The sequence below is a fragment of the Arvicanthis niloticus genome, chromosome 12 (assembly GCF_011762505.2).
Source record: "Arvicanthis niloticus isolate mArvNil1 chromosome 12, mArvNil1.pat.X, whole genome shotgun sequence".
NCBI classification, from domain to species: Eukaryota; Metazoa; Chordata; class Mammalia; order Rodentia; family Muridae; genus Arvicanthis; species Arvicanthis niloticus.
In genome coordinates this window covers 73,007,952-73,032,275 of record NC_047669.1, presented here as the reverse complement: position 1 = coordinate 73,032,275, position 24,324 = coordinate 73,007,952, and the positions used below count along the sequence as shown (strand labels likewise).

The window sequence follows — 24,324 nt, the reverse complement described above, 5'->3', positions numbered from 1 at the left end:
CTGGTATCTCTTCTTAGCTTGCAAAATAAAAAGAAGGCAATGTTAAAACAGTCAATATATTATCTCAGGTATACCTAATTTATGAATGAAGCCTAGACATTGTTTTAAAATAGCTTGGACACTGAAGGAAGTATACAGTTGTCATCCAGTTGTCTTCCCCATTCTATTATAAGGCAAATATCAATATTTTTACTTAGAAAATCCCTATGAAACAAAATAAATTTAAATGTAAATAAGTTGAAGATAAGCACATAAAATACCCTGTAAGTATACCAAGTTTGAATTCTTCTAAAACCTGGCTTGATGTTAAAAGGGTTTTAAGAAACTCCTTAAATGTTTACATACCTAGGCCTCGGTAGCAGCAGTGTTGTGAATAGTACGGCTGGCACTGACCGGGGCAAGAAGACAGCTACAAGGATTTGGCCCTGAAACAAGTTTCCATACAGAGGGGTGAAAGTTCACAGGTTATTCTGTGAACAATCATCTCTCTTGTATCCAACCCACTGAACCATAATTTCCATCAAAGCAGCAAACCACTTAATGTCCTAAGCTGCACAACTGTGTGCACGGTCAGCAGTCGGTCATCTCCAGTTAAGGAATGTCCAGTGCCTCCTTTTAAAAATAGTATCAATGCACGATCTACCAGTGATGAATTCTGCTGTTGACCTATGTGTGTTTGGTCTTGTCTCTTTCTAATTGAAACATCTCTGAACCATGTTTTCTTTCCAATCATTTCAGCATTTTAGGTTAATGCTCTCAGCCGAATACATAGCCAGTCATTACAAAATCAGAGTCAAATGTTTTGGTAGCTCAGCAAGCAAGTATGCACTATTTTTCCTTCTATCAGTAAGCTAATACTAAACAATTACATTTTTTACAGAACAGTAAAATACATACACTGTTTCCCAGCTTTGTATTTAAAGGTTGGGGAGAAAACATGCCAATGACATGTGACTAGACATTAAGTTCAACAAGGTGCTCTGATGGAAGGAGGCAGCTGTAGAGGTAAAAACACACCCCTGGTTCAGTTCCTTATTTGGTGCAGGCCATGCATTGTGGATGTATAAAGAGAAAAGTTAGCTGATACTTGGATATCAACTGCCTGGATGCTACACACCTAGAATGACTTCACTTACTTCCAGGTTCATCTCCCTCTCTTTTCCAGGAAACACTCCTAAAAAAAAGGGCAACTGTACAGACAGAGTACAATATAAATCCCCAATTAACCCCATTTTCCAGTTGTGTTTCTGTTTGCTCTTATCTTCGCATCCCTCTATCCCCAGTCTAAAAACATATCTTCATCTAATGAGATCACACAATAACCAACAATTATTATGAAATCAAGTCCTAGGTCATTTGAGAAGATAAAGGTCCTTTAAAACCAATTACTTTTTTAATGTTTTACTAATAAATGAGTATACTGATGAAATATTTCTCTTAATATAAAAGTATTCTAAAACAAACTAAAGAATACAGAGGTGTTAGTTGGCATTCCCTTTTTTTTTTTTTTTTTTTTTTTAAAAACACAATGACAGTGCTGGTCCAAGAAAAAGCCAAATGACCCTTTCAATATCTCCTGAATATGGTTAATGGGTATAAACAATACTTATGGTAGATAGCAATGAAAGTATTGCCTAGTAACTTCTAAATGTACTGGTCTATCTTAATAAAATAACGCTCCTCTGGCTTTCATTAAGCAGATATTCTTCAGTACATACAAATTGTTTTCTTTTTAGTGCTAATTTCTTCTGTAATGTAAAGCTTGGTCTGATGAACACATAATTTATCAAAATGATTTGCTTCTCAGATTATATTCTATACAAAATGTAAAGCAAAATCATTTTAAAGGTTCTAGTAAACATTAACTACTTATAAACTAAAAATGAGCAAAAATATATTTGGGACAACGTATGTAGGGAGCCACTTGTGAAGACTCACTCACCTCGGAAACTCACGTTTACCTCCTCTCTATCTATAGAAGCACATTAACAGCACATTTACAGTGAAAGCCCTCCAGAAGCTTCTTTGTACCTAGCAATGTGCATCAACTATTATGTGTATAAATACTGAAAAAACTTCCTGTCTAACTTCCTGTAATCCTTAACACTCAGCTTCCAGACCAGATGGATGAAGGAGGCCTCAATACAGGGCTCTGTGGCAGGAAACTTGCTCACTGTCACCTAAATCGACGTCCCAGGTTTTAAATCCAATATCACAAAAAAAAAAGTAAACATGTAATTAATTCTTCCTACTTTTCAACTATCATTTTCATAATTTATACAAGGTATTAGTGTATAAAATAAATCCAATTATTATTATTATTCCTTTTTTTTTCCAAAACCAATCCCTAGGTACATACTCGTGCAACTATTTCTTAAGGGGAAAACCAGGCAAGCACAATGAGGATGATGCCTTATATTAATCTGTTAATAAGAGAATCACAGGTAATGCTTCTGCTATGAAACTGTTATGTTATTAAATATCCAAAGCAGCCAAAACTTTGTTTTTGAGAACTTGAGCACATCTGATAGCACTCACTCCAGTTCTATCAACAGTCAGTGCCTTCCTTCCCTTCTGCACTCTCTGAGGCAATCGTAAGAACCTGTCTCCAGCCACTTGACAATTGGGAGACACAAAGTCCAAGGAATTACTTGCCCACGATCACACAAGGAGTCAGGAGTACCGCAGGACAAAGAAACCTTCCCAATCCAAGAGACCACGCAGCCTCCCAGTTTCCTGAAACAAATTTCCCATCACCCATCCAACCAAACCACAGCCCTTCAACAGCCTTGTTTTTTCAAAAAACCCTTTTCTAACCACCTAAGACTCCCCCAACAATGAGGTAGCCGTAGGTGGAGTTGACCAATCCCACTGCAGGAGTCTGAGACCAGGTGCACCTACATCTTCGCAGCATGAGATGTCCGTCCTCTCCCTTGATTTTAGGTCTTACATATCCTGTTTTTTTCATGAAGTCAGTGGTTCTCAAATTGAGCCTGTGGATCACCAGAGGCTACCAGGACCTAAATGGTGGTCCACAGATAGTTATCTCCAGCCCATCCCACCCTGTCACCCTCCCTTCACAACTGCCCACCCCACATTCCAGCCACCCTCCCGCCCCAGCCTCTCAGCCCCATGGCAAGGTTACCACATGCAGCACTAATTAGGGCCTCCCAACCACTTGTGTATCTAATAGCTGACCACCATCTAGGGACCTGGGGCTAGACAGCATAAGAGGCAGGAGCAAAGGCATTTATAAGCGGGTGCAGGCACTATGAGAGGACAAGGACAGAGGAATGGAATATTAGGGTGGCAAAGGGTTCTTGGGGATAGTGATCCACCAAAACTAAACCTGTAATAAAGTATCCCATGAGGAAAAGTTTTGAGAACCACTGCTCTGAAATGATTAGGTTAGTAGTCCAACAGGAACTGTGGAATATTCTGAACAGCACCTGGTACAGTTAGCATTCAAAACAGTTAAGTAAAACCACCCCCACCAAAACCAACAGCAAAAAAATAAAAAAGAACAACCTCCAGATATAAAGTGAGTGGCTTTTCAGCCATATTTGTACATTTGGCATTGACTGTGTCAGGATCTCAGCCCATCTTCAGTGTCCATCCTGGAGCATATACATAGTAGATTTACTCAGGAACTCAGGTTAGTCACTTGCCTCTGCGTTTCTAATGTATTATTATAAAGAAACAAACAAACAAAAAAACAACTTAGCTTTGTATTTTGTGACAGTTTGTGTACCTTTTTAATCCAGGCTTGGGCACCAGTATTAGCCAGCTGTTCCTGTGTCAGGACTTGTACTCCCGTACTTCCTGTGAACTGCCCAGGGATAGAGTTCAACTGAGCCCAGGCGTCAATCTGAAGAAAAAGGAGTCATCTTCATTAAGTAAAATTACCGAACTGATCAAAGTGCCACACTGGTAACACTTTAGAGGAAAAATGGCTTTGGTACCTAAAATGGCCAAATAATGATATATTTAAAGTTTGAAGTTTTTCTAACTCTTCCAAATATGCTTTACTGCATTCCATGAAATTCACTAATGCATCTGAAGATATTCGATGCATCTCCAACTAAAAATTATCACTGTAACACTCGTTCTTTAAAATAACAGATAGATGGAAAAATGCTCTCATGGCCACAGCTCTGTCTTTGCCATCTGACCTATCATACATAGATAGTAGTCAAAGGAATGCTAAGAGCGTCTAGATCTCTGACTGCTCCTATGGGATGACACTCTGTACCTATCCATGGCATAACATAAATGATCAACAGAAAACTTTTTTTATAAAGTAGACATTACAACACCTAGTGTGTAATACAATCAAGTACCATTCATATTGCATTTAATGCATACCTAGTATTGCAAGTTCACTTTGCTGAAAATGGAAAATAATAGTTATACCTCATGGAGTTGTGGGCATTCTATGCGCACGTAAGACTGTAAAGTCTAGCTATAGTATATTATGCGCATTTTCTTAGTGATTAGGTCAAGTCATTTTGTAAGTTACTAAGAACAAAGTGTAACAAGTATAAAATATAAAACAGCATATGTAAACTCTGTGTCTCCAGTCCCCGCTTATACACCCTGGAATGGTGTTAGTGAAATTCGCACTTAGCTACATACCCGTTCTTGAGCTCGATTTAACATACTCATGGCTTCAAGGTCAAATGCATTCTCACTGAGTCTCTTCTGAGCAAGTGCCCGTTCACTCATTGCTGTTGAAATGTCCACAGGCTAAGAAAGAAAACATAGATAATTATCCCACATTACCACAGTACCCTAATTCTCTCAGGTGCTTCTATAGCTTTAAATGCTACATGTAAAAATAAATAAACGATAGTCTATATATTAAGATTCTTGGAAAATGAGAAGATTCTCAAAAGGCAAAGAGGGCACTCCTGGAAAATAGAAGACAATTAAGGTAAGTTAGTTATCAAGTATTCAGAGGCAAAACTAAATTCTGACTGATTTCATCAGTATATTTTCTACAATATCAAACTGTAACTGTTGAGTTTCATTAAACTTAGAATTTATAGTCTGTACTAACAAGCCACTTCATTTAAGATGGTAGTTTTAACTTTTCTAATTCATCATCCTCTATTTGATAATTACTGTAACTTCCAGAGTCGTGAGCAAGTCTGTGTTACGATAGGCAAACAGATAAGCATGAAAATCTGGATGGCTCTTTACTCATCACCATGTTTCACAAGAGCAAAGTTGGGCATGGATATGCTTTGGTCCTGAGAACCCAAGCTCGATAGACATTCAGTATATAGCTATTTTGAATTTACAAACACTTATGACCGTAATGTACAAATAACGCTGATTTTTTAAAAGTGTTTAAGTCCTCTCCCAAAATACTATCAGTCTAGCTCTTAAAACTGAGGCGAAGGCTGAGATGTAGTTCAGTGGTCAAGTAGATCATCAGCATCAGTTTCTTTATAAAATGGAAACAAAGCCCTTGTGCTAAGCAGATGTCATTTTAACTTTTTAAAGCCATCCTTAAAGGAAAATTTTTAGCTGTCAGATTTGTTAAGGGCTTAACCACAGAACAAAAACCTTGTGAATTACTTGAGTTTTGTTTATGACACAAACTGAGTTATATCAACACACTATTTTTTCTTCTAATATCATTTAACCTAAGAGTGTTTCCCAGTTATTTCACATAACTTTTTATAAAATATTATCTGATACAAGGATTTACTTTTCTTCACATATAAAAATTCAGTAGTAGATTCTACATGCAAATTACAAATAAATCTGTAAGGTAGCTTTTTTTTTAAGGAGAAGGTGATGTAATACTGTATACTGTATATAATTCCTAGAAAAATAAATCTACATAGGACTAAGAATAATATTTTATGTATAGGACTAAGTGTCCTTTTTTCCAATTTTAGATTCCCTTACATAGTATTCTGTTATCTTAACTGAAATTATCTGAGACTCCTTTGACTAAGTCATTTTTCTACAAAGTATACTTCTCTGGCATAAAATGCATAAAATTCCCATAATTTGTGCTTATTAGACTATTTACTTCGAATGAATGCTCTTACTTGCTTAGTTAACAGTAAATTATTTTTTAAAGCCTATATAAAGACAACCTATGTGTAATCACACCAACACACTGTATTCACCTTCTGTGTTTACTGTGAGTTGATTTAATTCTTGGGACTCAAATCTGTTCCATGTAATTCCTGGGTCTTTCAATGAATATAGTTATTTCAGACCACAATTTATGTTTCCTAGGACTACCTGAGATGTCACCTAAAGTGTCAAGTGGAGTTATCCCACCAAACCGCCAAATGAGACATGGACCATCTCACAGCCTTCTTAGACTTGCTTTGGTTTCAAAGTACTCTGCAGCGGTAGGGTGTTAGGGCACAGGGAACTAAAATCACTGGGGAAAGTGTGCTCACTCCAATCAGACCTTCCAACTTCCAAATATAAGCCATAAAAAAAAAAAAAAAAAAAAAATGCATTTAGCTCCAAAAACTAGATATTCTCAAGTTTAAAAAAAAAAAAAAAGAAAACTAATAATCCATCCTTCATAGGCATATTTACCTATGATATTTATTATATTACATTGAGAAATAACCTAAATACTTCTAGTAAGTTTCAAATTTACATTTCATTGTAAAAAGCATGTTTAATGTAATAACCGTAATGTTTAAATTACAACTATTTCCTAATACACTACATTTATTCAACAGGCTTAGCAAATAAAGCAGCAAGTTCATATCAGAATTTTACTTAATTTCCTAATTTACTGTGAAAATATATTCAGATTGAGAGACTCGTCTTAGGTTGAGAGTACAGCTCAGCAACAGAGCGCTGTCCCAGCCCTGCGTCTCTAGCACCGTAAAAGATGGGGGATGCTTTTAAGATCTACAAAAATTTTACCCAGCTTTTCAAGGCAATCCATATTATATTCTAAAACATAAAGGACTAACCGAGGTCCCCAAACCAAATGTTACATAGCCTAATTAAAACACATAAAATACAAGAACTAGCTGGGCATAGTGGCACACACCTTTAATCCCAACACTTAGGAAGCAGATCTGTCTGGCTTTGAGGAGAGCCTGGTCTACATATAGAGTTCAGGCCAGCCAAAGCTATGTAGAGACCCTGTCTTAGAAAACAAAAACAAAAAAGTCCACACAGCTAATTTGGGGAAATTAATGGCTGATGATTGCTACATTGAAAAAAGTTTTAAAATCTCAACCAGCCTATTAAACAAACATGAAAAATGTCCCAAGATAAAGCCCTTCTACAAACTAAGAGATTTAAAAAAAAAATCTGTGAGACATTTGTCACATTACCACACTTTATGTTCCCACTGGTAGATGAGCAGGTCATCTTGCTTCCCAACGTGTAAGATGCACATCTGTAAAGTAACTATCTGATGGCACTACGTAGGTACGGCAACAAAAACACTCAATTCTCCCTTTGTGTTAATACACAATCCCATTTCTTTGATCTTTTTCTAAAGCAGGGTGCAGATCCTCTAAAACCTGCCAATATTATCACGTTATCCAGTTTTATGTCCCATCATCACATCCATGTAAGGCCCCTTTACAGGTGTACTTTAACCTCTCCATTCACTTTATTCGCCCCTCTCATTAAGCCCAGTGACTTTTAGAAACAACAAAGGTGTACTGTAAGAATTTCACAGATGTCAGTGACTGATAAGGGAGCAAAGGTTAAAAGTTAAGTGTGACAGGACACACTACATTTTCTACACAGGTGACTGCAGGTACCTCAAAGAGTATAAAAGAAAATCTTAACAAAATACCTAAAGAAAAAAAACCTCTAACATATAAAGCATTTAAAATACTTAACAAAATTATTAAAATGCACCAGTTATATAAGATACTGTCAACTTCAAAATGAAAAGGCACATCAACATAAAACATCCCTAAGTCATTGTTTTTTTAATGAATCATGAATATTTTTATTATTCAAAATCTTATAGCATTGAGTTTATCTAAATGAATTAATATTTTTCTCCTAAGTGCTTCAGAGAAATTCAGATAACAACTTATAAAAATCTAAAGAAAAAAAAGAGAGAGAGAGAGAGAGAAGGCTACACATCGTTCTGGAGTGTCTCAATTCAAGAGCCTGTCTGTACTCCAGATGCAGTTAGTTTTCTTCCTTGTCCAAGATGTCACCGTTGATAAACTTCATGAACTAGGAGTCTCCACTTTCAAGAGAATTTTAGCTAATAGGATGTAGATATGATCCAATAATACAAACCTGACAAACTGCTTGAGACAGAAATGTTAACATCTGAGCAATAACTACAGTTGGGTGGCTATAAAGCAATGCATGTGTAAATCCCACATCAGTAGTTCTGAGCAGTCAGAGTCCTCCACGTGTGCGTCTGCACTGCTCTAGTCCTCTCATCAGTAACCCTGTGCTAACCCTGTTAAGGAGCTGCCCCTGAAGACTATTCTTCTAGTACTTTCCACTTTCTTGTTTGTAACTCAGACTCACACAAATCTGTCAAAAGTTCTGTAGTCAGTCCTCACTGAGGATGCTGCTGGCCGGTCTCTGGGAGACGGTGCTATGGCAGAAGGATCTGATGAGTTGTTTTTCACAACATGGCTTTACAGTTTCGTCCATGTCTATCGCTCACATCAGCACAATCATGTCCAAGACAGTTGTGGGATTAGGAATTACACGGACAACTTAGCCCTTGTGAAGATAAAATTCTGTAATCTTTGCTGAAATGTTTTATGGTCAAGACTGATGAACCATAAGCTTCAATTATACTTATTAAAACAAAAAAGACCGATTTAAAAAAAAACAAAACTACCTTGCAATTAAAAAAATATATTACTCAAACAAAACAAAACAAACAAACAAACAAAAAAAAACCCAACTCATTGGAAGCCCTACTAAAATCAGAAGGGTCATTGCTCCCAGAACACGTCAACCTAAGTCTCCACTGGTTCTACAAAACTAGTACACTTACATGGTAACTAAGTAACAACTGAGTATTATCATTTGTCAGCTTTTCTCTGGCGCCTTTAACAGTTAACGAAATGCAGATTTGAAAGCAAATCAATCTTGTCCCTTGGTTCTTACAAAGTTGGGATTCTTTTCATTACAGCTGCAGTTAATTCTGATACTCCATGTCTAAATCTGAATTAGTAGCTCAAGAGAGCTCACCCTGCACTCCTCTTTCAAGACATCATCTGAGCACGGGTAGAGCTTTCCTTTTGTTCTGTGTCACCATCCTCTCTGAACACTGACTTCTGATGGGAAATAAGGCTAAAGCATCACTTAGTGTTGAGAATGAAGATGGCAGTCATAAATTATAATACTTTTTCTTGGTCAAAAAGTATAATCAACATGTACTACGCACTTTCCCCATGATTCAACAGTTATAATTTTCTCAGGAAAATCTCTAAGAATTCCACAGTATTTCTAAGTCTTTGCTATACAGGAGATTCTTGTCTAACTATGTTCTTTCCAACTGTTTCAAATGCTTCATCTGTAATAAATTACTAAAGCGCATGTCCAGGACATCTAAATCTGTACAGCCCTCACCTGGTTTATATCTGGCTAGCACAAGAAGATTAAGTCAGCTGTAAATGTCGGTTAGCTTTCTCTCCTGAGATGTGACAGGAGCCTGATTTGGGGATTAGTAAATGAGCACTGAACTTGTAAAAAGCACTGTCCAAACCAGCTTCTCTCCTCCTCACTGGTGCTGGTGTAACATGCTTCTGTTACTGAACTCCATGTGAATACCGACCATCACCTTTAAGTAAGTTAGCTGCACTGGCACTCATGTTCAACATTATTATATAGAACTGTTCCCATTCAAAATGCCGCAGGTCAAAAAAACACAGTGAAAATGTCGCCTTTGAATTTCTCTGGGGAAAAGTACTGCATGAAAAAGTTTGATTTGAGTTCTGTTTACTTTGATTCATAAGATTTCTTTGTAGAATTGCAAGTGTTTACTGGAAAATGTTTATGGCCAATGTAGGGAACCTCAAGTGAAGAGTAGAGGTCTCTCAGACCTACATATCCCAGAACTGCAAGAAAAAGGCGTCCATAAGGGCGTCAGGTATCTAAGTCCAATCCTTAGACGAATGTCAAGGCTTTGGAAGCCATGGGCAAGGTGACGGCTGCTAGTCTCTAACTCCCACCGCCCCTACTCAGTCTCCACCCTTCCCAATCCCCAAGCGTGATTTTGCACAACAAGTTAAATAAAAGTAAACTGTTTATTAAAAGACACAGCAAAGATACAGATACAGAGATACATACAAAGATACAGATATATATATATATTTACATATATATACAGGTTTGCTGTCCTCATGTGCACTGTATTTATTAGCAGCACAGTACTTAATCAGGCGGCATTTTAATGGGGTTGTTTTGACATTTGGCATTGTTACTGTGTCATTTTTGACAAGATACAACTATTGCCTTGAGAAATTTCAATATATAAATTCCACTCCTCCAACTTTTAATAGTAGCAAAGAGGGGAAGGAGAAGGGAATGGAGAACCAAGGCTGAACACGAGGTTAAACACAAGAATTCGAAAGGGCTAAGGTAGCACAAGGGAGGAACTTACTGAAAACCCAGAAAAATGGGAAGACATCACCACACAAGGGCGATGGGCTATGTACCCAAGATGTTCACATCAGCCTAAAATGACTCTTCCAATGCAGTTCTTGTGTTGAACCTGAGCATCTGCCTTCTCTCCCCTCAATCCCTCCACCCAATAAACTTGCTACCACCAAAATCTAGAGCTATAGAGCCTTGAAGCAAAACGGGAAGCTAAATAGTTGTACCTTGGGCTACCTTCCCACAAGTGCATGGAGGGCCCAATGTTGGGTAGGGATGTGATAACACTTTTCTCTGCAATTCGATGCTTTTCACTTTGTGGCTTCGTTCCACAAAGTGAATTGCATCGAGTTACTGTCAAATGAGAAGCTGCGGGTTGTTTCATCTGTCGTTTAACCCGGCCCTGCCGTTTAACCCGGCCCTAAGAAGAGTGAAACAGAATCCAAATCAGATATAAAATAACAATAAAATGAAAGATTCAGATATCAAAACAAACATGTGCTGTTCCTTCTACTTACCTCTGAGGGCAAGCTGCTGCTGAAAACATTGTCATCATCTTTGCTTTCTTCACCATTCTTCTCCACTGGAACCCACTCTCCATAAACACTATCTGCTTCCTTTTTCCGATGTTGAGACCCAGATGACACAGGAAACTCCTTTGTTAATGTTACTTGGCTTTTTGGTGGCGTTGGCTTTGCTGCAGCAATCTGAAATATAGTATTTAATTAGAGTGCATTGTAATAGACACCATCTATAGATGGTTTCTAAAGAATTTCAATGCAGTCTAAAGGAGAGGCTCCTTCTAGTTTGTCAGTGCCAGAAGTTGAACCTACAGCCTCACACATCCTAGACACGCATACCACTACAGAACAATTCTCCCAGCCCTACGTTCAGGAGACGCTGCCACTATTCATCACAACAGTTAAACTCCACATGGGTTTTCAAACAGTCCCACAAGGCGTGCTGCTTCATCAGTCCATAGCACTTTACTAATACTCACATTCAAATTGAAAAAAATGGGCTTGGGTTCACTGAGTTTAAAGGGATGATGATAAAAAGGAGGTTCTTCTTCCTCTTCATCCGAAACGTGAGGTTTATTCACTATTACATCATCATCTTCTTTACTCTGTGCAATCTGTTTGCATTTCTTTAAAGTAAAAACAAACAAAAGATGAATATGGTTTACAAAAACGGGATGTATTTTTCAAAGTAATATAAGATCAATTTTAAGTAATCAACATTTATGGTAGCTTATAAAACCATAATTTAGAACATTAGCTATTATTTAAACACACACTGGCTGCTCAGTCAGTCAACAACATTTATTGAGCACCTACTATGTGCAGAGCACTGTACTGGGCACTGTCTTGGGAAAAAATAAAAAGAAAGAAAAGAAAAAAAGAGAGAAAAGAAAAAAGAAAGGAAAAAAATAAGATAAAATAAAGGGAAAGACATGGTCCCTGCTCCAAAGGAGCTTACAATCTAATACGAGACAAAAGTACATACACATGAAGTAATTGAAGAACCTTTTTACAGAGCAACACAGTAACAAGTGCAAACTGATATAATACAAACGGTACATAAGTGCTAAAAGAACAAAGGCTTAAGAGAATATTCAGGCAGGGTTTAAGGATCAAAGAATATTCCTTCAGGAGTTCTAAGCAAAATTCCCACAGTAAAGAACAAGAAATAGGAAGGAAAGGGAAGTCATCTTGGTCAGGTGGTGGTAAGCAGGTTGGGAGAGACTTGTCAGAGGGACGAGAACGCTGAAGATGAGGCAAACAACAGCAAACGCTAAGCAGTCCTAGTTTTAGATAAAGAGCTTGCATTTGGTAAGTAAGCAATAGAGGCTTTTTGCTAGGTCTTTTTAAGTTATAATTCATAGTATAATGAATCAAAGTGAAGAAACAAATTAAGAAACTTTGTAATCCCCAAATGTACGGTAAAGATTTTAAACACTTGTAGCAGGGTAAATAGTAACATTCTCTCTCCATAAATGTTTTTTAAAATTTATTTCAGGACTGTAACTTAAGAATGGAAAATAAGGCATGATGGAGAGGGCGCAATTGATGCAGTCCAACACACAAAGTCAATTCCATCCTCAGAAGCAAAGGACAGATTCCATTTATAAAAAGGTTAAGAGTAAATTTTAGTAGACCTGTCTATACAAGCAGAATTTATCACATCTATTATCAATTGAAAATATTACAATAGAATTAAAAAGCTCAATTAGCCAAAAACACAAGAGTGTATCAAGCATGTAACCAATGGGAACAGAATATGTTGACAGTGGCAGGCTGGCATAAGGCTAGCCAAGAACAAGTTTCAGTATATGAAACAGTGTGTTATTTCTGGATCCTAGCAGCAACGTTTCAGCGACTTCCCCCACACACACACAAAAAAATATTAAAGTAAAACAAAGCTTCCCCCAAAAGCCTCAATTTCAAAAGATCAAATTTTTAAAAACAAAAATAAGTATATTTAAAATATGTTACTGCCAAAACCCGAACCGCAGGAAGAACTGATAATGGCCGGCCATTATCGCCAATGGCTGGTACCAAACAGCCAAAACCCGAAATGTTGATGCGAAAGAAGTTCCTTTCAGGCAATGGCCAGCTATTCTCATTAATTTCCAAGCTCCGGTGGCAAAAGATCATTTCTGAAGATTGTCTGTGTCTTTGCGTATATGCAGTACACTCTTGGCGATCAGTGAACACGTCGTGAATGGAAACGAAACTGTAGGCGAGCTTCTGCGTGTTGCTCACTCAACACCTCCTCCATTCAAACGAACCGTTCCACTCCTCAGTCAGTTTGGCTTCTAAAACTGGAAAGCAAAAGTAATGGGAAGTAACTTTTTAGCTAGCGGAGCTTAGCCATCCCGGATAATGGCCTGCTAAACAGAGCTTCTGCCGCTGCCACATCTGTATTTCGGGTTTTGGGCACTCGGTGCCAGCCATTATCAGTTCAGCCCACAATTCAGGTTTTGGCACGCTCCAGAGTCAACATCCATGGAAAAATCCATTTAAGAATGGAAACAAATTCTGTCTAGCTTACCTCAGTTAGTTCTTCTATGGTAGCTCCTCCAGACTTTTTAGCAACTTTCTCTTCTATTGTAGGTGGAGGTGCAGGCTTTAGGTTTGGTGGTAAAGGAACACCAGCCTTAGCACACATGGCAGCTGCATTAGCTTTGGCTATTTCAAGTAACTGAGCCTTATCTGTAAGAGGAAAAATACAGGAAGCAGTTTTCCTAAAAGCTATATACACATTTTAGTTCTGTCAACAGTATGATATACAGTGACATTAAAGGCCCCCAGTCTGAGACATGATTCAGGTGAATGGGTCCTTTTCAACAATTAACACTATGTTTCCAATTCAAATGTTACACACAATAGCTTACTGTGAATTTATGATCATCAACTAACCACAAATTATAAGGCACAAGTTTGCCAAAAGCAATGTTATTTCCTAAAATTAGCATGACTTAAACCATTCTCATTTTCATACTAGGTATGCAGTTCAGTTGAAGAATGCGTACCAAACATGTATAGGCCCAGCCCTGGGTTCAACCCTCAGCATTCTATAAAACTGCTATCCCCCTAGCACTTGGGAGGTGGAGGCAGAAGTATCAGAAGTTTAAGGTCAACCTCAACTTACATAGTGGGCTATAAAAGCTAGTCTTTGTCTTAGACAAACCTCATTATAATCTGAAAACAACTTAATCCCTTGTTAAGCTCAAGTGTCATCTCTTTCAACAAGCCTTCACTGAGTAAGAATTATTATTCCTCTCCATTGTGTAAACATGACCCCTACACTATTACTAAGGCAATTACCACATTCTATTCTCCTAAGTATTATCCTTTGGTAAAAGGAATGCATTCTACCAACTTCCTACACTAACTTAAAATCAGTGAGAATTTCCTACTATTTCTCTGTTCTGAGAAGAGACATCAGAAAACTCTTGCTAAACTGAATACAAATTCTACTACCTTCACTGTCTTTACAAACCAAGAATGTCCTATCTATTGGAAATAGGATAAAATACCCAGCAGGTAAAAATACTTCAAGTTTTAATAAGAAAAAACATTTATTTTTATAGACAACAGATTATCACTTCATTAAAAAGGTTGCATCATTAATTCAGTTAACTCCCTAGACACAAAAGTTCTTAATTTCAATAACCTATGAAATCCATCTACCAACCCTAGACTGCCACCTTAAGATAGGCTGGCTAAAGTCAGGCATGGTGGCTCAGTCTGAAAGCCCTGCCATCAGGAATCTGAGGAAAGAAAATAACCACTTTGGGCTGGCTACACAGTTAAGTTCCAGGCCAACATAAACTACAGACTAAGGCCCTGTCTCAGAAAAAGAAAAGAAAATAGAAAAGAAAAGAGAAGAAAAGAAAGGGAAGACAGAAAAGAGACCCCCTCCAATAAAAATTACTAAATAAGAATTCTGCTTATTTGCAAGGTCATGTGTTGAAATGAAATACACACAACACACAATGATCTGACTTGTAAGGTTTCTCCATCTACTTAAGGCAAAATACCCAGTACATCAAGACTCTGACACATTCCCCACAGCAGGTCTTTTTTACTTTTTAAGTGCACTTCCCCCTTTTTTCTAAACATAATCTAATGATCTTTAAATCAATAACCCAAAATATTGCTTTTGACTCAAGATCAGAAATTAAGCTTAAATCATGCCCTATTACAATGTAAAGCATGACTCACCCAAATCTGTTAGACGTTTGGGTGATCTGCCTCTTTCAGAAGACCTGGATCTTTTCCGACGAATGGGAGATCTACTAAACCTTCTTCTCAAAGGTGTTCTTGATCGCCTTAATCTGACTGGTGATATACTGAAGCTTCGTCTTCTTACCACAGACCTTGATCTTCTCCTGCGGCTGGGGGTTCGGCTCCTGCGGCTGGGGGTTCGGCTCCTGCGGCTAGGGGTTCGGCTCCTGCGGCTGGGGGTTCGGCTCCTGCGGCTGGGGGTTCGGCTCCTGCGGCTGGGGGTTCGGCTCCTGCGGCTTGGGGAGATGCTGAAACTTCTCCTTCTACCAACAGATCTAGACCGTCTCCTCCGACTAGGAGTGTGACTCCTACTCCGGCGACTAGGAGTTCGACTCCGAGCTCGAACTGTTTTCCGGTTGTCTCGGGAGCTTGATCTTTTCCTTTTCCTTTCCCTGGACTTGGATCTATGCTTTGGAGATCTTTTGCGTTTCTCTTTTGATACAGACCGTCTTCCTCTAGACTTAGATCTTGATCTGCTACTCCTCCTCCTGCGTCTTGAACGTGACCGTGAACGTGTTTGAGAACGATGAGACTTGGACTTAGATGATCTCTTCCTTGCTCTAGAACGAGACTCACTAGTACGCTTACGTGACTTATGTTCAGAAGACTTGGAACGCTTACTCCGTGACCTTAAGGAAGAGTCCCTTTTCTTCTCCTTCTCACCTTTGTCACGGTTTTTATTTTTCTTGCTTTTTTCATGTGTGTCTTTAACTTTTACAAAAATTTCATAATCATCCTTTTCCTCTGAAGATGACTCTGAAGCTCTTTCTGGTATACTAATTACAACTGGACTGGCAGCTGACTTGTCACGTTCAACCTCACTAGCAAGTAAAGGTCCTTCAATGCCAGCTCTAAGGCTTGTAAGACGCTCCATGTCCTTAGGAAGTAATGGTCTCACTAAGTCAGCTTCATTAATTTCATCAATGCTGGCAGAATATCCTGAATCGGGAACGATTTCTTTATTGGGAAGAGGTACTTCTGTATCTTCACTGCTTTCTTTAGGGCTAAGAGCCACTGCCACTGTCTGGTCACTCTCTTTTATAGGTAATGAGTCTTCCACATCCTTACAAACAAGATTAGTTGATGGCAAATCAAGATGAATGTCTTTAGCAGGCAAAGGTCCCTCTATGTCTGCTTCACTGCCACCACTGGGGCTAGTCGAAATTACCATGTCATGTTCAGTATCCTGAGTAGTTCCAGATACTTCAACATCATATTTACTCTCTGAAATGGGTACAGACACTGAGACAAATTCAAACCCCTTACTAGTTCCCACTGTATCTAATTCCAGAGCAAGCTGAGAAGACAGACTTCTTCCTACATCAGCTTCACTAACAGGAGGACAGGTATCCAATTCTGTCATTTCTTTAGACTCACTAATAGGCAAAGTTTTCTCTTCACTTGTTTCACCAATAGGACCAATAGAAGTAGCACACACTGTATTATGCTCTGCATCTTTTGCAATTAAATGACTGTTTACAGTAAGGTCTGCATTTCTATCATATTCATTTTCATACAAGTCACTTTTCAAGTGTCCTCCATCATGTGGCTCTTCACCTGGATGCAACAGAGTCTCCTGCATGCCAACCTCTGGCCCAAGATTTTCATCACCAGAAAGTAAATTCATTCCTTTCATAATCTGTGATGACATAACACTAGATTCCACTATTACTGATGAAGACTCTACAGCCATCTCAGGTGATGTTATTTGAGTGTGCTCTGAGACTATGACAGCAGGTTCTGAAACTGCCACAGTGGGTTCCTGGACAGGAACACATGGTTCTGAAACAATCATAACAGGCTGAAGGACTGATACTGCTGGTTCCAAGATAGGCACAGAAGGCTCCAGGGAAGAAACACCTGACACTGCAGTGGTAGTATGTTCTGGGTCAGCCAAAGGTGGAAGCTCTGGGACAGCCATAGGAGGTTCTGAGACAGATAAGGAGCAAAGTTCTGGAGTAGTCATGGCAGGAGGCTCTGGAGCAGCCACAGGAGGTTCTGGGACAACCACAGTGGGAGGTTCTGGGACAGCCATAATGGGAGGCTCTGGGTCAGCCACAGCAGGAAGTTCTGGGACAGCAACAACAGGAGATTCTGTGGTAGTCATAGTGGAAAGTGCTGGGGCAGCCATGGATGGGAGCTCTAGACTGCTCTCTGCTGGCTGTGAAATAGTTACTGCTGGTTCCAAGAGTGACATAGGTACCTCTGAGATAGCATGTCCTGATGGTCTCATGGAATTGTATGTTTCTGATGTCTCCGACATAACAGAAGCCTCTGAAGTTAACACAGTTGGTTCAGCTGACATGGTAGTCTCAGAAACCATGTAAGTCACTGGTCTCTCTGGAACCATTTCATGTTCTGCTACTACAGCAGACTCAACTGGTATTGATGTAACTGAAGACTCGGGCTCTCCTGCAGGTTCTGGAACAGTCATAACAGCCTCTGATGCTAACACTGAAGTCTCGGATTCTGACACTGAATAATTAGCAGGTACTGCCAAAGGCTCTGAAATCTCACTTTGACTCACAGGAGGCTCAGGCTGTGATACAGATTCTTCAGTAGGTAATGTCACCTCTGTAGACCAAGTATTGTCAGCTGTTAATGCTGACTGTTCTGTGGATAATGCTGGACCCTCTGGTGGTTCCTCAGGAGGTAATGGGGGTGTCATTGGTGGTTCCTCAGGTGGCAATGGTGGCATTGTTGGGGGCTCTTCAGGAGGCAAAGGTGGCACCATATATGCCTCCGTATAGGAATCAGTGTAAGAATCAGTATAAGAATCAGCTGCCATAGACATCATTGACCGATCAGTGTAAGATGACATCATTGATCGATCAGCTGCAGAGTACGATGACATCATAGACCGGTCGGCTGCAGAGTACGATGACATCATAGACCGGTCGGCACCCATGGACATCATAGATCGATCAGCCATAGGAGACATCATGGAACGCTCATAAGCTGACATCATAGAGCGTTCATAAGCTGACATCATAGAACGCTCAGCCATAGGAGACATCATGGAGCGCTCATAAGCTGACATCATGGAGCGCTCATAGGCCGACATCATAGAGCGTTCAGCCATAGGGGACATCATAGAGCGTTCGTAAGACATCATAGAGCGTTCATAAGATGACATCATGGAACGTTCTGCAGCATAGGACATCATCATAGACCGTCTAGATGCTAACATCAAGGGTCTAGGTGCTAACCTGTATGGCCTAGGTGCTATTCTATAGGACCTGGGTGCTATTCTATAGGGCCTGGGTGACACCCTATAGGGATCTGGAGTTAGTCTGTAGGGATCATGGCCTAATCTATAAGGGTCCTGTCCTAACCTGTAAGCATCATGGCCTAACCTATAGGGGTCATGACCCAACCTATAGGGATCCTGAGCTAATCTGTAAGGATCCTGAGCTAACCTATAGGGATCAGGAGATTTTGAACCCATCATAGCAGAATCCTGGGTACTAGATGCTAACATTTGGGCATCCATGGTACCAGATGCTAACATCTGAGCATCCATAGTGCCAGAGGCTAACATTTGAGAATCCATAGCACCAGATGCTAACATCTGGGAGTCCATGGAACTGGTTGCTAACATCTGAGAGTCCATGGAACTGGTTGCTAACATCTGGGAGTCCATACTGCTGGTTGCTAACATCTGGGAGTCCATGGAGCTGGTTGCTAACATCTGGGAGTCCATACTGCTGGTTGCTAACATCTGAGAGTCCATGGAGCTAGTTGCTAACATCTGGGAGTCCATAGAGCTAGTTGCTAACATCTGGGAGTCCATAGAGCTAGTTGCTAACATCTGGGAGTCCATGGTGCTAGAGGCTAACATCTGGGAGTCCATGGTGCTAGAGGCTAACATCTGGGAATCCATGGTATTGGATGCTAGCATCTGAGAATCCATAGTGTTGGATGCTAGCATTTGGGAGTCCATGGTGTTGGATGCTAACATATGGGTCTCCATGGTGTTAGAAGCTAACATATGGGATTCTTGGGCCATCAAGGGATCCACGCCTACTGTTACAGAAGTCTCCCCCACCAATGTAGTAGGCAGCTCCTGTGCTACCGTATTATAGGATTCCAGCGCTGTCGTCGAGGGCACCTCCAGGGACTGCGACACGGTCATCGTTGACAGCTCCGATGTTGTCACCACAGACTGAACAGAGATCTCCAGCGCCACAGTTGCCACAGGCTGCCCAGGCAACTCTGGCGCTCCAGGCTGCCCTGGTAACTCTAGCACCCCCGTTGCCAGGGGCTGCCCCAAAAGCTCCAGTGCTCCAGCTGCCCCAGACTGCCCCGAAAACTCCAGTGCCCCAGTTGCCATGAGCTGACCAGGCAACTCTAATGCCCCAGTTGCCACAGACTGCCCTGACAACTCCAGTGCCCTAGTTGCCGAAGGCAGCCCTGACAACTCTGGCACCCCAGTCACCGAAGGCTGCCCAGACAACTCCAGCGCTGTGGTTGCCACTGGCTGTCCTGGCAACTCCAGCACCATTGCTGCCTCTGGCTGCCCCAGCAACCCTGTTGCTGTTGTCACCTCAGGATGCCCAGGATGTTCCACCGTTGTCATCGTCACAGGCTGCTCGAACTCTGTCGTCGTCACAGGTTGTTCGGTCAACTCCATTGCTACTGTTACTGCAGGTTGCCCTGTCAACTCTATTGCTGCTGGCACTGCAGGCACCCCTGACAACTCCTGTGCCATCACAGGTGGCTCGGGTACCTCCTGTGGTGGCTCCAACCCCATGGATGGTGCTGGAGGCCCTGGCAACTCCTGCGACAACTGTGGCACTGGTGTCACAGAGGGCCCCGGCAACTCAGGGACTACTGTCGCAGGGGGCCCTGGCAACTCAGGCACTGGGGTGGAAAGGGGCCCTGGCAACTCTGGCACTGGGGTGGCAGAGGGCCCAGGCAACTCCGGCACTGGAGTCACAGGGGGCCCCTGCAACTCCAGCACGGAGGTCGCAGGTGGCCCCGGCAATTCCAGGGCTGAGGCCACCGACGACTCCTGCACCTCCACCGCTGTGGTCTTAGGCAGCTCCAGTGACTCCTGAGGTCTTGTCACGGATGAATCTGCGATCTCCGATGGTGCTTCTACAGGCTGCTCTGGCAATCTTTGCACGTCAGTTGTAGATGACTCTGGAAAATCCATTGTTGATGGGCTTGGTTCAGGGTGCACCTCAGTAGGTGTCTCTGATACTATTGTGAGGGTTTCTGATGGCTCAAGCACTTTTGCTATGGGAAGCTCTACCAGCGGGGTCTTTGATATCTCTGGAGGCATAGTCTCCAAAGATTTCAGCACAGACTTCTGATACTCCATTGACATTGTTACAACGGGCTCAGGTGACTTCAGCACTGCTGTTGACATAGGCACTGGTGCTGCTGCAAAGGAATCCAGAATTGATTTTGTCATTGATGGTTCCAGCATCACTGGCACAGGCTGCTCAGACTGCTCTGAGATTGCTGATGTAGACACAACCGACAGTTTTGCAGTTTTTGTAGCTGGCTTCAGAGTCTCTAAGACGTGTGACTCCTGAACCTCCATTGAGACTACTGGAGGTTCTAGCACTAAGGGGGTTTCACTGGCCTCAGAGAAGCCAAATGCTCTTACAGGATGTTCCAGTGCCATTGCTGAAGGTTCAGAATCAAACTTTAAGAAGGAATCAGATTCTAGATCAACATTCCCATCATGATGAGATTTCAGCTTGGACTCAGATTCTTCTGTTTGTCTTTTATATTTTTTTTCCTTTTCTTTCTTCTTTTTCTTCTTTTTGTTTTTGTGCTTTTTATGCTTCTTTGACTTTTTGGTGGGAACTTCATCAGTAGGATCTGTTTGTACAGATACACATCGACTTTTTCTGGAGGCCTCTTTCAAGTCTGAAAATAATGAAAAACTGTCAGTTATTTCCCAAAGTAGATTCATATAAATTGCCACTATTTTCATTTACATGTAGAAACCACAGTATACTTCACCTTACTGTGAATAAAAACTTACAAAATAATTTATTGTCTACAAAGCAGTAAACGTGATGGTTTCCATTTTTCGAGTACTTATACAACTGAAGTCTGCATCAAAATAAATTCTTGGTGTAACATAAATACCTATTTAGAACTAACTTAATTATGTTTTAAGATAGAATAAAGCTCAATGGAAAGAATGTTTGCTTAGCATGATCAGAGCCCTGAGTTCAATTTTTACCACTGGCAGAATAAAAAAAAAAATATGTTCCATTAAAATCTAAAGTTATTTTTCCTCAGGCACAGTGAGATGCATCAATGAGTGAAGACACAGCAAACCTGATAATCTGACTTTAATTGTGAGGATCCATATGTAGAAGAAAACCAACTCTCATGAATTACCTGACTTCCTTCCACAAATGAAGCAGCACACACACACACACAGACACACAGACACACACACACACGCGGGAGGGAGGGGAGGCTATCTACCTACCCACATGTGGACACAAAAGTAATAATATTTTGAAAATTATTTTTTTCTTAGGCTGGGTATGATGGCATATACCTTTAATCTCAGCATTCTGGAAGCAGAAGCTGGCAGATCTGTGAGTTCTAGGCCATTCAGAATTACAAACTCGAGACCCTTTCTCAAAAAAGCACCTCCCCCCCCCCAAAAAACTTTGTTCTCAAACTATAGTAAGTTATTTTTTTGTTTTTTGTTTGTTTTTCGAGACAGTTTCTCTGTGTAGCCCTGGCTGTCCTGGGACTCACTCTGTACACCAGACTGGCCTCTAACTCAGAAATCCGCCTGCCTCTGTCTCCCAAATGCTGGGATTAAAGGCATACGCTACCACTGCCCAGCTTATAGTAAGTTATTTTAAAACTACATCAGTGAATTTTCTTTATATTTTTGTTATTTCAATTCCTACTTAAAAACAAAAACAAAAAAGCCCCCCCCAAAAAACCTCTCATTACAGAGTTCCTAAGATTAATGTCCAAAAATGCACAAAGATTGTCAATAAAGTCCTATATGATAGAAAATGCTCTCATTGAATAACTCCTAATATTTTATTCATCTCGTTTATACAAGAATGATACAGCACTCATTCTGCAACAGGAGGACTCTGTAAGCCTAAATCAATCCATTACATGGTAGACAAAGGGGCCTTGCCCAAACTGTTGACATTCTGTACAGTTCCTGGGGCCGGGCAGTGGTGGCGCACGCCTTTAATCCCAGCACTTGGGAGGCAGAGGCAGGAGGATTTCTGAGTTCGAGGCCAGCCTGGTCTACAGAGTGAGTTCCAGGACAGCCAAGGCTAACAGAGAAGCCCTGTCTCGAAAAGTCAAAAACAAAAACAAAAACTGTACAGTCCCTGGTTTTGAACTCCAGGAAGACAGAACAACAAAAAAGTACACCAAGAACATGTAAGTTTTCAACAAAGTTCAAGTGAATGCTTCTAAATAAGAATGCCTAAACAAAGACAAGGCAACTAGAGCTCACTGTTTTTAACTGTTCTATTCTGATAAAACCATGTTTCCCTAAACACTGTATTCTTGCAATACAGCTCTAACATTTCAACTTCCTATTTCAGATAAGACAGTTTACATTCTACCTTACAACCACATAGTAAAATTTACCCTATAGATTTTAAATGATAAATCTTAAGAAAATGGCTAGGCAAATATACCAGTGATCCCTACTACAAAAAAAAAAAAAAACAATACCAACACTAAACATCATATCAAAAAAAAATTAATCATTTTCTATTGCTTATTTCACAGCATGAAAAGGTAGTTTATACCTAACCAAACAAGACTGCCATAGACATGATCTAACCAAGACTAGTTATTTTAAACCATGACTTATGAACTATACTACACACCTAATTCCTACACTTAATAATTTATTCTTGTGGTTAATCACAAATTCTTCATTTTTAATCACTCATTAATCAATTTCAAAAAGGAAATACTACACAATGAATGTGCTTCAACCTGCTTTGAACAAATAAGTCAATTTCTAAAAAACAAAATGTAATGTGGTTTAAAACCAGCAGAGATATAGTTCAGGATATTGCAGCTTATGAAACTGACACTTCGGAGCTAGAACAATATGCTAAAGAGCTTATACTGCTCTCACACAGGAGCACCCACCTAGTGCTCCCAACTGTCCAGACTCGAGTTCTGGGGATCTAATGCTTGCCTCCTCTTGCTTTCCTCAGGCACCAGCTACACACAAGCTTCACATCAACACACTCAGCATTCATATATACAACATTCATATATACAACATTCATATATACAACATCCATATATACAGAAATAAAAATTAAAGGGGGGGGTGTACACAAAAGAGCTGATATTTATATAATCCCTCAAAGAAAATATACAAAAAATCCTGGCACTGAGTCACAACAAAATTGGTTAAACAGAGAGAAAATTCTTATTTTACCAGTAAAACAAGTAAGAACTCCAATGTTCATGTTTGAGTAGACTGTTTTCAAGGGAGAAGTTCAACAAGACACTATGAAAAAATTAACCTAAAAATAGTGCAATTAAAAAAATTTTTCAAATTTTTGAAACTGACAGTGAGCTTCAACTTACCTGGTTTATATCGTAGTTCTGTATCTAAGACCCCAGAAAGGACCTCCTCTATCTTCTGCACTATCTCTTCATTTGGGAGACTCCTTGCAGAGGCAGCTGTATCACCTGCCTGGTTTCCTTCAATAGGTGTATTTGTTTCGCCATTCAGCTGGCCTTCACTCCTTCCACTTGACAAGAAAAAAATTTAAAAACTCATTAATACTTCCATCATATCATAATAAATCAGTAATTCAACATTAATAATAATATTAATAATAATAATAAATACATTACATTGTATTACCCATAAGCCTCATTTTCTATTTCAGATATTTGCCATTAGTACACAGTTTTCAGAAATGTGACAGTTAAAAGAAGTCTTAAAATCAGA

At 40.1% G+C, this 24,324-nt stretch overlaps 1 protein-coding gene across 5 annotated transcripts in view; it reads right to left on the bottom strand.

The window, feature by feature from the left end:
• Son (SON DNA and RNA binding protein) overlaps window positions 1-24,324 on the bottom strand; it is a 32,115-nt gene that overhangs the window by 4,280 nt on the left and 3,511 nt on the right. For 2 of the 5 annotated variants that reach the window (XM_034515701.2, XM_034515700.2), the window contains exons 2-8: window positions 23,955-24,121; window positions 15,321-21,266; window positions 13,645-13,805; window positions 11,591-11,737; window positions 11,109-11,297; window positions 4,636-4,746; window positions 3,752-3,868 (exon numbers count right to left, since the gene is read on the bottom strand). In XM_034515701.2, the coding sequence (XP_034371592.1) occupies window positions 3,752-3,868; window positions 4,636-4,746; window positions 11,109-11,297; window positions 11,591-11,737; window positions 13,645-13,805; window positions 15,321-21,266; window positions 23,955-24,121 (6,838 nt within the window). Of the gene's footprint in view, window positions 1-345; window positions 426-3,751; window positions 3,869-4,635; window positions 4,747-10,611; window positions 11,012-11,108; window positions 11,298-11,590; window positions 11,738-11,891; window positions 13,415-13,644; window positions 13,806-15,320; window positions 21,267-23,954; window positions 24,122-24,324 lie in introns of those variants that run through there. The other 3 variants (XR_013113654.1, XM_034515702.2, XM_034515703.2) reach the window with 3 other exon arrangements.